The sequence below is a fragment of the Sparus aurata genome, chromosome 12 (assembly GCF_900880675.1).
Source record: "Sparus aurata chromosome 12, fSpaAur1.1, whole genome shotgun sequence".
In the NCBI taxonomy this organism is placed as follows: domain Eukaryota; kingdom Metazoa; phylum Chordata; class Actinopteri; order Spariformes; family Sparidae; genus Sparus; species Sparus aurata.
In genome coordinates this window covers 12,634,238-12,651,169 of record NC_044198.1, presented here as the reverse complement: position 1 = coordinate 12,651,169, position 16,932 = coordinate 12,634,238, and the positions used below count along the sequence as shown (strand labels likewise).

Sequence of the window (16,932 nt, the reverse complement as noted above, 5' to 3'; positions counted from 1 at the left end):
ACACCATCCATTTGGTTTGAGGCTGATTCTTTGTGACAGCCTAAATATTTGGCTGCGTCCGGGCACCAAGGTAAATGCACCCCACAAGAATGTTTTTACAGGGCGAGAGAGAGAGAGAGAGAGAGAGAGAGAGAGAGAGAGAGAGAGAGAGAGAGAGAGAGAGAACTTTCTCCACGGCTCCTGGCCATCAGCCTGATCTCTGTGGATCACATGTTCATTGTAAGAGACACTATGTGTATATGAGCATTTATGAATGTCTTTTGTCAACAGTCATGCTGCCCGATACACAGATAATGACTGACCAGGTAGAAATTAATAAAGTAATTATTGCAGTTGTGATTATATCAAAATATGTTTTTGTAGGAGACGTTTTTGACAAATACTGTTCAAGAAAGTACACTTAAAATGTCCTTGTGCTTGCACATTAATTGCAGCTAGGGTTGCAATATTATTTATAGTTGCAAAGTTATTTTAAGATTGTCACACAGTTTATAACAGGTATCATGGTATACAGCAGGCCTGTTAAAAATATGCACTTTTTTCTCCACTTTGTTTTTTAATTGTAAAAATAACATTGTTGAATCATTGTCAGTTTGAATTCCTGCTGCTCAAACAGCCTGCATTACATTTTTTTAATGAAATAAGACAAATAATGGAGATGACAAATGAATGGGCCAATTAGCCTGCTAATAATTTGCTAAAAGAGACAGAATGAGGGCTGCACTCGGCACAGAGGCCGCTAGTTGACCCTGAAAGAAAACAAATGAAGTTTTTTTTGTGGGGGGTTGAACAAAAGGATTATTATAGTTTCCCCAAAACTCTGTCCTTGCTTGATTTTTTTGTAAAAGAACACAAATACGGGAATACTGTAGATAGCGAATGTACATGATATGATAACTGTCAGTATTTAATACTACGGTGTACTGTGAAGCCGATATACCGCTGCTCACCCTGATTGCAGCTCTATGTCGGTGCCATTGTAGAACTGAAGTTATGTTATGAACCCTGTTTAAATATATCCTGTCCGGTGAAATCCCCTTTTCCTAACGCACATTTTGAAGAGAAAGAAGCTGTCTGTGAGCGCACAGACCTCGGCTGTCTGACTCCGTGAGCTGAGTCGTTCACGTCAACATGCATTGATCAAACTGTTCCAGATCAAAAGGAATAGGATATATCAATTATATCAGAGGATGGATTTTCCTTTCAAAAAGACGAGGGGGAAAACAGGTTTTGCTCGTCGTTATTGTCAAACATGCAGGCGTGGGGATTTTTCTCGGAGTGGTTTGGCAAAGAAACCCCCATCTTCCTTTTCCTTGTTTTCTTTTTTAACTCTCTCCTCTCCTCTCCTCTCCTCTCCTCTCCTCTCCTGAAACATGTCCCCACGTTTCCTGTCCTTTGTCCCGGCCTGGAAAATTAATAAAGCTGTCTTCAAAGGTCTGCTTTGAGGTTGCGCTAATCCACGATGATGAAGCATTTATACACACATGCTCATGTATTCATGTTCACACAAACACATGGAGGAAAAAAAAAAACCTAATCTTGTACAGGTGTATACACACTTACATGCATAGAAACACACACACACGCATGCACACATGCGACAAGGAGGTCACGAGTGACCCGAGGAATGCAGGGGTCAAATCTTTAAAGACCTGGCTGATAGAGGGGATGTATAGGATCAAAGAAGAGAGAAAGAGAGAGAAAGGGAGGGAGAGATGGATGGAGGGAGGAGAGGGAGGAGAGAGAGGAAGGGGGGAGGGAATGTACAGGATCAAAGGGGAGAGGAAGGGAGCATTGAAATGATGGGAGGATGAATGGAGGAGAGAGAGTGGAGGTGTAGGCCGGGAGGGGGAGAAGAGGAAGAGAAAATGTGCTCAGGGGGAGTTGGAAGGAGAGAAAAAAGGGGGAGACGGGGGAGGAAAAAGAGGAGGTGGAGGTAGGAAGGAGGGACAAAAACAATATAGATAACTCAAACTGACAGGTGTGTGTGTGTCTGTGTTTGAATGGTGGGGTTTCTGTCAGAAAGTGAAAGCTCACTTGTGCAGTGGTGAAAGATTTATGTATGTGTGTGTGTGTGTGTGTGAATGGGGAGTGTCAGTGAATACCTGCTGAATGAAGCTGCAGTAGCCCTAAATGTGGATACATTTGATACATTTTGTTAATCTTTTTTTCAGCACCAAACATACAATATTGTTCAATTTTAGCTAAATGCGAGGGCATGTTAAACACTGATCTTGCATTGCAGCATGGGGAACGATGACATAACCATTACTGATGATGTATATGTGATGATGTATAACATTTGCCGAATTCACAAGAATCCCAAAATAACTACAACTTTGTAGTAGACAACTTTTCAAAAGGTTAATAAAATATCTCCTCACTCAACAACTTACAAAATTGCTCAATTTTTCAAGGGAGTCTGGCAACAAGGAAGTACCCGTTTATTGGCGATGGTAGACTGTTTGGTAAAACTCGACATGTGCACCAACAATGCAATGTTATCTTCTTTCATAAATTCTGTAAAATCAGTGGAAACAGTGTGTTCAACAGTTGCTAAATTTCAGCGTGGTGAGACACACTTTAGTCCTGGAAGCAGACAGCCTGCCTCGGCCAACTGACATGTATGCAAGGAAAAAAACAACTTAATGTATTGCATTTCATGCCGAATTTATACAGAGGGAGGAATTAGTTAGAATGTGCTGCAGCTGTCTTTTAAGTCCCTTTACTCATGCGTTGACTTACAAAATCGCACAATTTGTAAGGGAAGTCTGGTGATATTGCTGCATATTCGTTGAAAGTTATGCAGAAATGCCAATCGGAACTTTTTCAAAACACTGGTTCAGGATGATGTCGTCTTGGTTCCACATCTCGGCTAAAACCACTTCCTGTTGTAAATCAAAGCTGACTGCTAAAATCCGCCCATATGAAAACCGGCCCTGAAGAAGACTGAAGGACGATTCACTTCCTGCAGTTCAAAGTAAACAATGCGTTCAAATAACCAGGTTGGTGTTAGAAATGTCTGCTGCTCTGGCGGCGCTGCCGTGCTCCTGATCGGTCTTGTTTTAGGGCTGACTACTCTGGCTAACATTTCGCTGATAACATCACTCAGAAGTAACTCAGAGTCCCTATCTCCCTCTATTCCTGTCCGCCTTCATCTATGTCTGAGCTCTCCTCCCTCTGAGATTTCACTGATAACATCGGCGGAGAGGCGGTTTCTCTCTCTTTCTTATTGGATTGGCCGTTTTGTTTCTTTTTCTCCGCTAATGATAAAAAATGATAGACCTCTCTCTCTCTCTCCATCTCTCCGTGTGTGTGTGTGTGTGTGTGTGTGTGTGTGTGTGTGTGTGTGTGTGTGTGTGTGTGTGAGACAGAAAGAGCGATGGGGAGAGAGTTGTGTTACTCTGATAACATCAGGGAGTCAGGAGGGAACAGAGGAGCTGTCTTCGTTTGTAGTTGGGAGACGGCCAAGTCTCATTGAATTGGCTGCAAGCGCATGTGTGTGTGTGTCAACAGCGTGGACAGGCTACACTTGCTTGTTTCAACCTAGAAGCACACACCAAGAGTTTGACGGTTGTGAGCGGGGCCACACATGCTCCTCTTAAGCCTCTTATCAAAATTCAGCCGGAAGAAAAATGAAGTCACTGAAAGTTACCCCCAACTCCACTGCCAGCGCTCACAATCAGAATAACATCAATTAGCCAGAGGCTTTTTCCATACAAGGAGCTGATCCCAGTGTTTACAAGCTGCAGATTCGTACTATGACAGGACCTCACATGCGGTTTACTTACACCATACATTTATATACAGACAAAATGTGTTGCTGACACGGTGTTGCTGAGATTAAATGCCACAAGTTTTCTTTTTCTTGTCATGTTACGGTGAATAAGACAGCAGCTCTTGAGCCCGGAACGCACTGGAGATGAAACTGACAGGCAGCGGGATGTTGAACTGCGTTTGAACGCTGCAGGCCGTCATCCTGTCTTGCTGTGAAAAGTGGTCTTTTTAAAGCAAGCTTGTTTGAATGAATTAGCGCTAGACCATACAGGCAAAGCAGATGTCATCCCACAGATTTCAGGCCCAAATTCCAAACTACGTTGGGAAAATCGGGGCGAACTTGGATGACAGGTGAACAGGTGACCTCGTATGTATATGTTGGAAAGGGAACTCAAACTGCATGATATCAACGGCATCATTTAATCAGATGTGTGCGACGGTAAAAGAGACCTAATGCGGCATATGAGTCGGTCGACACATCTGTCAACGCGGTGACTTCGGACGATAATGATTTCCTCTGTGCTATCAGATGAACGGTAAAGTGGGCCTTCCCACAAACTGTGGTCGCAGTTTGGTTAGATTTAGTCAAGAAATACCACTTGGTAAGGTTTAGACAAGAATGGTTTACGCACTAGAAATACTTGGTTAGGTTTAGGAAAACATTGTGGTTTGGGTTAAAGTCGACCTCCTCCATATACAGGCTTTTCACACTTTATCCTACTTCTCTCCACTTCCTCCTTTGCATCTGTGTTAGCTCATCGATCATTACAGATTGATCATTCACTTTTCGTCCATGGCCAAGTGGAGCTGGCTGCATCACCGCTGTGCTCGGCTGCTTTTGTGAGACTGTGTGAAACATGTTCAAGTGTCTCGCTTTGTAATGATAAAACAGTTTTTCTACTCAGTTTCAAACAGAATTGCAGCCATCTTTTTTTGTTTTTCTTTTTACCAATTCTCAACCCCAACCAAAGTGATCCACCGTTTCATAAATGCAATTAATGTAACCTCTCCTCAAAAGATACTCCACTAAGCATGCTCGCCACTTTCTCTCTTGCAAATCCTAAGCTGAGCCAACACACTTCAGAGCGAGGAGCAGCGAGGGGTTTGTTCAGCCCGAGCTGCCCGAAACACTCCAGATCTCCACATGTGGGAATCCGACTGTGATGATGTTTGCTCTGGATGCACACACCCGCCCCACTCCATCTCAACAAGAGGGGACATTTCCATGACAAAGGGCAATTATTGACTTTCATTGGCTCCGCTTGCTTTGATATCAGCAAGGGGTGTGTCTGTGTGTCTGTGTGTGTGCGTGCTGGAGGGGGGGCAGGATGGATTGGATGGGGTGGGGTGGGTCGGGAGGGGGGGGTCCCTTAGTGGAGGAGAAGAAGAAGAAACAGGGAGACCTGATGAAAGGAGCCGAGTGGGAAAATGCACCCACTGACCCACAGTGCACTAACAGAAGAGGAGGATCACAGCCGAAAGAAAGAAATCATTTGTTAAGGTTTTCTTTCTTTCTTCCTCTCCTCCTCTCTGCTCCTGCTCTCTGTGTCCTTCCTCGCTTTCTCGCTTGCGCTTTCTATCTCTTCCCTTCCCCAAAACCTTTTTAACTCTCTTTCTTTTTATCTGGCTATGACCGATCCTCCCCCTCTCTCCCCCCCCGCCCCTCCCCCTCCTCCCCCTCCTCCTCCTCCCTTCACAGCAATAATTTAGGGGGCTGAAAGGCACGGCAAGCGGAGAAAGAGGAGAAGAGGGAGCTGAGAAAAAAAAAAAAGGGGAGACCCTGCAGATGAGGGCCTTCCTTCACGGACGTGGCACAGATGTGAGGGTGTTTTTGTGAAATGAGTCGGGGAGGGGCGGCGATAGGCTAATTTGCGTGGCATAAAGACGGGGCCCTTTTCATATGCAGAGCGCCACTTTGATGCGCGGCCGATGAAAGCTGGATGGGAGCGCCGAGGAGAGGAGAAGAGAGGGTGACGGAGGGGTTCTTTGTCCCCTGACAAGAAGGCATCTGCTCCACGGTGCCCTCCTCTCCTCCTCTCCTCCGCTACACCGAGGCTCCCACAATGGGTCCGGGCCGAGAGAGAAAAGTGTCATCAGAGCACCTTAGAGAACAGAACATGGAGAAAGAGCCGCTTGGGTCGGCCTGGTTGCCGTACGGGTATGCATACCAAAACAGATAGTACACACACACACACATGCATTGCAAAACCACGTGGACATACTGTAGACACATTTACATAGTTCCACAGCTGACAAAACACATCTTCACTTTGACTGATTGGTCCCATTGAGAAACAAATAAACCATACAAACTCTCCTCCTTTATGGGAATCAACATCAATGGCTTGCAGGGTGAAAGGTGTGTGTGTGTGTGTGTGTGTGTGTTTGTGTGTGTGTGTGTGTGTGTGTGCATAAGTGTGTGCGTGTCTGAGAGAGAGATCAGAGGAACATGTGCTGAGGTGAGTGGTGGTGGTTTCTGTGTGTGTCTCACTCAGTCTTGCTGGTCCTGTTGGACTTTCAGTGTATATGTATGTGTGTGTGTGTGTGTGTGTGTGTGTGTGTGTGTGTGTGTGTGTATTTGTGTGCATGTATGCATATGTGTGTCCTCGCGGCACTGATCATAGGCGGCAGGCTCACCAGGGCCCTCTCACCAAACACTGGCTGATTTCACGCTCGCACAATGGCTGAATCTCTGTGGCAGAGCGGAGAGTGTGTGAGCTGGAGAAACTCGAATGGCCTCCTTTGCTTCAGTTTAGTTAGTTCAGTAAATCTACATCTCCTACTCAGTTAATTGCCTATCTGGGTTTATGGGTCACATTTGTATTTTGTGTCTCTCAGGAATGTGTCTCATTATGATATATTCATTTGTGTGATGTTGCAATAACATGACTGTTGTTCTTGCGTGACATGTGATATGTGTGAATTGTAGCCATGCGAGCAGCGTGCTAATAGGGATGATGATGATGTCAGTCTGTCTGTTTGTTGTTGGTTGGGACACCACTTTGAACCAGGTTCAAATATCTCAATAGCTATCAGATGGCTTGACACAACATTTTCTACACACATTCATGGTCCCCAGAGCGCGAATATCTCTGACTTTGGTGAGCATCTAAAGTTTTTGAACTATGCTGCCAGGAGGTCAAACTTATCACTTGTCTCGTGAAATATCTCAACATCTACAAAATTACATACAGACATTCATGGTTCCCAGACAATGTACCCTAATGACTTGGGTGATTCCTTGAATTTACCTCTATCATCACCACATTGAAATTTGTGGTTTAAGGTGAAACGTTCCAACAAATGTTGAAAAGATTTCCATGTAATTTCATACAAACTGCTTTAGGGTGTGTCTACCTTGAGACCATGACGTGAACTCGGCTTCTTAGAGTTAGATACATAGATACCAGCTCTCGTCCAAATATGGTCACATCGGGCTCAGAAAAAAAAAAGATGGTGACAGCCATTTGGCCAAAACTTCAAAATGGTAGTCCACAAACAGTGTTTTTTTCCAGTACTGTGGTTAATGACCAAATACCTACAAAGCTAATGACATTCCTATAGTTCCTTATATTTTATTGTCACCTGATATCACATACTTCATCTATAATTCCCCTGGAAACATGAGCAGTGCTACTTCCTTTGGTAATTTGAAACTTCTCAAAGAACCTCTCTATAACTTGAGTGAACACATTTTTCTATGTGATGCTTCTAAGAGGTAACAGATGTAGATCGAACAGGTAACATGAGCAAAAGTCTGTGCATTACGAACTTACTGTAACATTTTTGCATCAGCTCTATCAAGTCAGATTCTTCTACAGCGACCTGCTCTTGCAGTATGCAGAAAATGAACTGATCAATAATAAGTTGGTCACTGTCTCACTTTAGGTGATCTTTGCCCTGAACCAGACGTTATTACAGCAGGAGTCTTTAAGGGCAGGAAGCCTACAGGTCCCCTACACCACTGAAGACCTCATCAGGCACTACAACTGTGGAGATCTCAACTCCATCATCTTCAATCATGACACCTCACAGGTCAGTCTTATTTTATCTTATCTTATCTTATATAGCTGTGCACTTAAACTACTTTCACTCTAGTTAATAAGCTAAGAGTCATTCTGACCCCTTGACCTTTTGGAGTGTCCCAGTGACACAACCCTTGACCTTCTACCTTCACCCCTAACCCTCTGACTGACCCTTCATCCCCCCCCACACCCACACCTACACCCACCCTTCAACCAGCTTCTTTATACTATTGCCAATATAGTTAGTATTGTTACGATTTAGTTCTTTGCTCTGTTCTTCCCTCCATCATCCAATACTTGCCTTAAATATATTCTTTTGATGTTTTTTTGCCATCTTCATTGGTAGTATTTTGCAAAAGAGTGGAGCCAATGTGTGTTCCTTGCGTGACATCTGAATGAAAGCTCTGGAAAAGACAAAACAAAGGCAATCTCCCTCTCCCTCCTCTCCTTTTCGCCTCCATGGCTCGACTGAACCGTCACCCCTTCAACCCCCTAGGTGCCCAACTTCAATAACGTGACGCTGCCACCCAGCGAGCAGGTGACCGCCCAGGAGATAGACAGCTACTTTCGACAGGAGCTCATCTACAAGAGGAACGACAGGATGGGGAAGAGGGTCAAGGCGCTGCTGGAGGAGCACCCTGACAAGAGCTTCTTCTTCGCCTTCGGAGCAGGTTGGTGTCAAGCACTATTTCCGTGATATTAAAGCATCGACTTCACGGGCCAAAATGTCAGACAGAAAGGTCGACATTTAGGTCTTCATCAGTCTCATGTGTCTGCTCAACAAAGCACTCAATAAGATTACTTCATTCCAACAAAATGACTTAAATTCCTCTTTTTGTTGCAAAGGCAAGACAGAAAGCGTCTTAGTCTGAGCAGCTTAACAAACTTGAGAAGGAAAACAAAGACAGCATGAGAAGGTGCGGACAGAATGGAACTTGCTAATCTCGAAGGAGGTACAGAAATATAACATATAATATAGATATACGATATACGTATTTCAGGACAATTTCCTATTTCTCTCATTTGGTTGTTCCCTCTGTCGGGGTCACTGGTGTTGATAAGCAGCCCTGCAGCTGATCAGCGACTTAGCTGACTAAACTAAACCAGACTAGGCCAAACCACTGGTCTACACTTTTATCAGCTCAGGGTCCAAATAAAAAAACAGGGTCATGTCGGGTCTTTCTTTCTCAAGCAGAGGCTCAATAAAACTGCTTTTTATCAGTTTGGGACTGACCAGAAACAGACATGTGGAGCCCTTCCACATAGTTTTAGACATGTCAGTTCAATACTTGAAATTCCTCTATAACCATGCAGCGACCTCATGAGCAGCAGCAGCCGCCTGATAAGAGACTTGACTTAAAACGGGGAGGATAAAGAGACCAGATAACAGCGGAAGAGATTCCACAAAGTCGTTTAAGGATGCCCCGGCGTGTGTGTGTGTCAGTGTGTGTGTTTATTTGCGTTTCTTGGCTGGGCGATGTGTATCTAAGGCAGACAGTCTTTCTCCCATGGGAGTTGTATTGGTTTGTTTAGGTTCTGATTGTTTAATCGAACCATTGTTCACACCTCATAAGGAGTCAGGGCTGTTTGGTAATCACTGACTCAGGTGGGTTTTCGGTCTAGATTAAGTTAGTCAGTAGTTTTAATGTCATGCCATGAGCATTTAACCCTTCCCACACGAGGCAGGGCTATTTTTGAATACACATACATAGCCACAATCCCTCATTACTTTAAAGTAACATTCATTAAGGTGCACCATTTCAAATAAATTAAGCACTGAAGTTTATAAAATGTACAAGTTTATTACCACTTTGTTCAATCTGTTGTAGTTACTGTGGCTGGATGCCCCTTTCTAGAAGGGAACCTAAAATAGGAAATAGGATTTTTGTGATGTAAGAAAATGGTCAGCAAACATTTAACACACATTTATTTTTGTGATTCATTATTTTGTTTATAAATTGTCAGAAAATTGTAAAAGATACCTGTGATTATGTCCCACAGCTGAAGCTGATGTATTCGATATGCAGTTCTTGTTTTACTCTACACACAAAACGAAAAAAATCCCACAAATATTTGGTTTTATGTCAAATATGACACAGGAAAACATCAACTACTCAAATGTAAGCTGTTTTTGCTTGAACAATAATTCAATTCAAAGCCGTTTCTTGAAATGGTTTCCACTCAACATAATTCCCACAAATTAAGTGTTTATGAATCAATTTAAAACTAACTTTATTTATCACTTTTGATGTCGAATTCATATACTAATTTCTTCACTTTATACAAATGAATCAAGAAAAGGACAAGACTCAAGGGCAAGGAAACCAAAAAATACAACAGATCCAGGGCAAATTTCACCACAAGTCATAAATCTGTCACCAGAAGTGAAAAATAATGCCGGCAACAGTATTTTTTTAATGTGAATGTACTACAGTTAAATGCTTGAATTAAAATGTTATTTTGAATGTCATGAAACGGCAGTTCATTAAACCCTTAACTGGCACAACATGGACTCTCAAGTTAACTATGTTGATTTATCTTCACTGAAACCATGAAAGTCATACCAAAGTTTATGATATTTTTACAGTGAAGGCCACATACACTTTGGAAAGAGTCTGCTCCCCCATAATTTGATTTTCTTCATTATGGGATATGCACGGAGGGGAGAGGATCAAATTTTTCTGCCATCAATTTCACAGTCATATTTTCCTTGTGATGACATCCTCAGGAACGTCCTCCTCCTCCTCCAAAGATTTATTTTTTCGTCGTTTGGAAGCAGAAAAGCTGCAAACTTTGAGCAAAAAAAAAAGAGAGAGAGAGAGACCTTCACAGTCTGTTGGTCTCCGAGCTGGCAGGAAACAGCTGAGGAAAAGCAGACACACACGAACACACGAGCACACACAGAAACACACACACTCGGGCCCTAACAAGGAGTACATTTCACAGCGCGTCCCAAAGGAGGTGCCTTTACAAGGGCTTGGTCTAAAAAGGTGTGTGCTTCTCTCTGTGTATGTGTGTGTGTGGTGTGTGTGTAAGTGTGTGTGTGTACGTGTGTGTGAGAGAGAGAGAGAGAGAGAGAGAGAGAGAAAGAGAGAGGGAGAGCTGGTGGGTGAAAGTGATATGGGCAATCAGCCCAGAAGCACTAGTCTCGGACATACGGAGGGCAGGTTGGGTCGGCCGCGTACAAGAAGCGGGATGGGGAGCATTAGGGTGCATGCCCGAACTCACACACACACACGCACTCAAAAATGTATGGACGCGCATGCACACACACACACACACACACACACACACACACTGACTCCCCAGCCCCCACGCCAAGACAGACCTGGGTAAATGTGTCCTTAATTATCCCTGGAGGGGTCAGAGGACACACACACACACACACACACACATGCATACACACTACAATGGAGCCCATTATGTCGGTGTAGTCATTTTTCTGTGACAATCAAGTTAGAGTACGGTCTTATCAGTGACCATCTCATGTCTCCGTAATTCATACAAAAGGACGTCTCGATGCACTCAGGACATTTTTTTTTTTTTTTTTGTCTATTCAGCATTTTGTCGATGTGACGCGTCGCGGTGACCAGAAACCTGGAATGAAACCCAGCCCTTAAATCGTAACTCTGCAGGCATTAGAGAAATTATGATCGCTTGACTTCAAATCCCATTTCCGAGGAATCAGCTTTGCGCTTTTCTGAAAGAGCATCCACATATTTATCATTTTTCTCTTCCCGAGTAATGATCCCATTAGCCTGCAGGAGTTGGCCGGCGGATTCCTGACTGACCCATGTGGAAAATTGTTGAGGGTTTTTCATTTTTCCCTGTTATAAGCTTTATTGCCACAACAAGTTAACAAAACAGTTTGTACATGATAATTTATTTCCCTGTCAAATCGCCCGGTTGGATGCAGATTGCACTTTGCCAAAGGAAACATCACATATCGCAGAAAAGTGTTTGTTTATCCCGGTGATTTAGTGTTGGGGAAGCCACGTCAGTGTTTGTTTGTCAGGACTGATGACTGTGAGTGGCGGGAGGTGGGGCTTATAGAAACAGGCAGTAAAACAGAGTGTTCGGACAGAGGTGGACTGTACGAGAAAAAATAATGTGTTTTTTTTTTACATTAAAGTGTGTAAACATTTCCGAATAGACACCCAAAACAAAAATACGATCCGGAAAATGAGCATATAATGGGACCTTTAAAGGTGACATTATCGCATGCAGCATAAATGTTCTAAATGAAACATTAAGGGTACATAGTACTAAAAGTGAAACAGTAGTAAAGAAAAAATGTGCTGCTTCTCATTGTTATCTGTGTTTATGGGGAAGAAACATTCAGTGATTCTTTTGGGGTTTGGGAAATTGTTTATGGAGAGCGCATTAAAGGTCGAGCGTCACACGCAGCCAGACCAGAACGTTTTCTAACCCTAAACGATTTCTCATGTGCGCACACACACACACACACACACACACACACACACGCGCAGTCATTCTCTCTCTGCCTTGTCCTGTGTTCTATGTGTGCACCAATTTTTCAGCCACCAAAAAACAACCATAGGAATCTACGCTTTTACAACTATCCAGCTTTTTAACGACTCCGCACCGGCAATAGTCGTGGCAATATCTGTCGGTCCGTCATTTCCATTCTTGTCAGCGCGAGACCTCGGGAACGCCTCGAGAGAATTTCCTCAAATTTGGCACAAATGTCCAGTTGAACTTGGGGATGAATTTGGTGGCCAAAGGTCAATGCGACCTCAAAAAAGTATTTTTATTAATTTTGGCCGTGTTGCAGGAATTCATACAATAATTATGACAAAATTTCACACAAATGTCTAACAGGATAAATTGATGAAGTGATGACATCTTATACCCAAAATGTCGAAGGTCAAATTCACTATAACATCAGTGGTTTGCAGAAAAACGTAACTGGCCATTATTCACTTGAATCATACATCTCATAGTGATGACCTCCATTTCACCAGGTAAGACACCTAATACCTTCAGTTAGATTCCAATGTTTATAAACTGCAGCCCGACTGGTGCTCAGAGGTGTCTGACTAGAACAGTTTGAAACGGTGTGCCATTTACGCAACAATGCCAAGTCAGTAAACACACTGCTGGAGGAATAACACATTACAAGATGCCGTTTGCGTACGGAGAAGCGTTTGATGGGGTTTTCCAATGAAATCAAGTATTCAGTTAGTTGACAAACTCTACAAGTCAAGAGTTGCACATCTCCTTTAGAAAACCATTTAAAAAAAACACTCTTTGATTCTGATTCTTCAGTTGTGTCCAGGCTCACCAGACCGAGGCCTGCTTTTGCGTCTTAGCCCGCACTGTTGCTTTTCCAGCGGTCTGGTCGGAGTAGTGGTCAAGAAGGCAACAGTCAAACAAACAGAAGTGGTCACTGGTCAGCCCAAAGGAACACACACGTCTTCATGTGTCCCTCCTCGACACACCACACACTCTGTTTAATCCTTTGGTGCGTTTGTCTTAAGATCCGTCTTCGTCTCAACCCAGTTGTCTTGTCCACAGACCTCTGCAGGTTTACCTTCATCACACAAAAAAAACACGAGCAAAGAGAAACTGAGAGACGATAAGAGCTGCTTACAGCGACGTCTCGTTTATGTGGCGAGCAGCCACGACGACCACCCAGTAGCTTGTTTGATGTAACCGCGGGTGCTGTGAGGTGATTTATGGAATAAGAAAAAAAACACAAAGTTCCTATCATGTCAGCTGTTTCAGGATTTTTTTCTGAACGGCTTCCAGCTTCTATCTGCTAAATTGAACAAAAAAGGGATCAGCTCCGAAAAGTTTCAAATTAAAAGGCACTCAGTTTCTGTTTCTTTTATTTGGGCATGGTTTGAGTGATCTGCTTATTTTTGTTAAGCTTGCTTGCTTACTGGATTTGGCGGATAAAACTTCCCCTTTCAGGAAGTGTATGACTCTCTCCTGCAGTGCTTTTTGGGAGAGCAACTTAGATTGTGAAGAAAGTTTTTCAGTACGCCGCTGCACCGACTCACCCCCAGTTTTAGGTATTGTCATGCCTCGCTATACGTTACTGCACTGTAAGTAAATACCTCCTAGAAATTTGTCTTTTCCCCCCATCTGTTTGTCTGAAATACCACGGCCATCACTCAACATAAATGATGATGTTGAGAAAGAGCCATATGTTCAGACAGGCATATGGAAGCGGTTATTGCTGCGCTCCGTAGGTACAGTAACCCAATCCATGTATACAATCTGAACCTGTGTTCCCTTTATAATCTCTGCCATAGCCTGGCACTCTCCACTTTAATAAAATGATGTGTTTACGTATCGTTGAAGACCGAGGGCTCCGCCTCAGCCGGCTCTGCCTAATTCTTTTCTCTTTCTTTCTTTTTTTTTCCACGCTGAGCTTGAATGCGACCATGTTTCTCGGCCTCCAGGCTGCTTAGCACATCATGATTCCCCTCAAACTGCGCTCCAGAGCCACAAATTTAAATATTTGCGGTGGTGTAATTGCCAGTGTGGTTGACAGGCTCTAACGGTTACTGTACTTTGAAATGTTTGACTCTTTTCACAGACAATTAAGGTTTGACTTTTGGATCTTTTGCTATTTAGGTTGGTATGGCCACGTTGAAGTGAATACCCCTAGGTCAGTGAGCAGTTTAGCAGTGCGGTGGGCAGGCTGTGATAAATGGATGGCTTGGCCCGTGAGCTGTGGCTCATGACAGAGGTTGACATGAACTCATAACTCATACAGAGCACCTTGACTCGTCAGTATGTGGTGTGGCTCTCGGTACTGGAGCGGGGAAATGGTCATTTGATACACTGTAGTTGAGTGAGCCCAGCACCGTGTGCTGACAAAACACATTTCATAGAAATGAAAGACTTATCAAGTGTTAAGGTTTGTGTAATTAATCTTTAGCATTTTATCCTACATGTTATATGAATGTATAAATGGGACAAAAAACAAACAAAGAGACTTAAACATCCTACTGTGCATCACTGGTGACCTATGATCAGGAGCCACAGGTCAAATCGAGCTTTTAACCTGATGTTGCAATACATGTGGAATGCACTGCCTCATATAAATCAGCAGTAAAATAAATACATCTTAAATGACATTTTTATTCAGGACCTTCTTCATAAACTGTGTCCAAAGTAAATCAACTGCAACACTTAGGAAGTTAAGCTCATCATCACACAAATCCACAGAGCCTTATCTTGAATTCTACTGGAGCTCTCACATTTTCTAAACTTTGTCGGGAAGTCAGACGTTTGGCAAATAAGTCTGAAAAGATGCAAAATGCAGCTAGAACACTTGGATTATATGCTGCTGCTATAAAAATCTCCACAGTGCTGTGCACGTCAGGAAAGGTCTGACTCCACATATCGTTCTGGTATAGTAGAAAAAAAACGCTCTGTTTTTTAGTTTTTCTTTTCTATAAACCAATCACAGGATGCAGCGATGGTGGTTCTGGTGGAGCATTTACACGAGGACAGGGAGAGCCATGCAGATTTTGAACAGGCTTACTCACAGACAGCAAAAAGGGAGTCGAATACCGACTTCAGCAGTCAGTCATTGGCAGCCGCTGAGTCACACTCAGGGAAAACATCCTTACGTTCACTTCCTTTCTATGCAAGGGAAGCATATTTGCACCTTTCAGCACTGGTAATCTCTGTCCGCTCAAACTGACGACAAACCAGCAAACTGAGTTGCGTTTGTCACAAATCCTGTAATCATTCACCTGCTATCACATATGATTCTGTCAGACAATGTGTAATGAGATCATTTTAACCTTAACTAGCAAGAAGCCTTTAGAGAATTCTTGAAAAATTGAAATTATAATAGCTGTCCATCTTCTTTCTTTGGTATATAAACTGTGCCTTTGCTATCTGTGTGTGTAATATTTTATACTCTGAGTTGTAGCTGAGTGACTGGACATTCCTATTTAAATTCTGCTCTAAATCCCCAGGCCATGCTTACACATACCTGGCCCGAATCCCTCCAGTGTGTTTTCACGCCGAGCACTACATCTCGGCGGTCTCTGCCCTCCTTCGACTGTTTTTTTTCTTATTTTTTTTTGCCAGACGGTGTGAAAGTCAAAAAGCGTGTTGCTTTTTCACGGCACCCTCGCCCTCATAAACAGCCAGTTTACAACTGTTTGGGGCAGTCGCTGACATGAGTACACACATGTCACACGGCACCATTAAAATCCAGACCAGACCTACCACACACTTGGTAGGGAAGCAGGCAGGCAGGGGCGAAACGTCTGCCAAACCTGGATTAAGTCCCGGATTTAAGTTTGAATGACACCTTTATGCAGCAACTTTTTTTTGGAGGTTTTCAGTTTTACAAGTTACATATTGTGGGATTAGTTTCTACTGGAACAGAGAATAGAGGTGGAAGTAGCACGGCATTGCTGCAAAATCCTCGCTGAGCTCCTGCTCTGTGTGAAATACAACAGATGTTTACAGTGCATAAACCTGTTTGGTTTATTAATCGATGACTGCTTCACAATAAAAGCCCTGATTTTCACCAGTTGGCCGCTTTTAATGTGAAATAGCAGCAGTAGAACATTTTTGGTTTTAGCGTTAGCAGTAACTAAACTTGATTTGGGTGTTTGAGCGTTAAAGTAAAGAGTGGTATCGGAGGCCATGTTTCCATTATGTATTTTCATGTGTGTCTAAGCATCACATTGGAAAAGTTCAACAGAAACGGCACAATTTGTTCTTCGAAGTAGAAAAAGGAGAAGAAGAAGTAGTTGTGTCCGCTCTCTGTTTTATCCACTGTTGTGATTCCCACGCGAAGATTAATTTACACATTCCCTCGGAGATTGCAAAACCGACTGTTTTGTTTCTTCGTCTTACTTTAGCGAGGCTCGATGGCAGTTGGCAAACTGATTTTGTTTCTGGTTTGCGACTTCTCTTCTCCTCTACTCTACTGCCAAGCACAACGTAGCCTCTACTGCCAACTTCTGAAAAACTATGCCTCGCGTAGCCTCGTCTGTTCGCCCTTATTTGCCTTACTTTTACTTAATACCACTTTCGCTTCAGATTCTCTTGGCAATCAGATGGAGACACGGCTAGTGAGATGCAAGTGCAATAGTCGCTGGATTAAATACATGCTGTTTGCTTTGAT

General features: G+C 43.2%; 1 protein-coding gene across 1 annotated transcript in view; it reads left to right on the top strand.

The window, feature by feature from the left end:
• Positions 1-16,932, top strand: part of trabd2a (TraB domain containing 2A) — a 64,030-nt gene that overhangs the window by 23,469 nt on the left and 23,629 nt on the right. The window contains exons 3-4 of the mRNA XM_030434746.1: positions 7,666-7,812; positions 8,299-8,473. Of these exons, the coding sequence (XP_030290606.1) occupies positions 7,666-7,812; positions 8,299-8,473 (322 nt within the window). The remainder of the gene's footprint in view (positions 1-7,665; positions 7,813-8,298; positions 8,474-16,932) is intronic.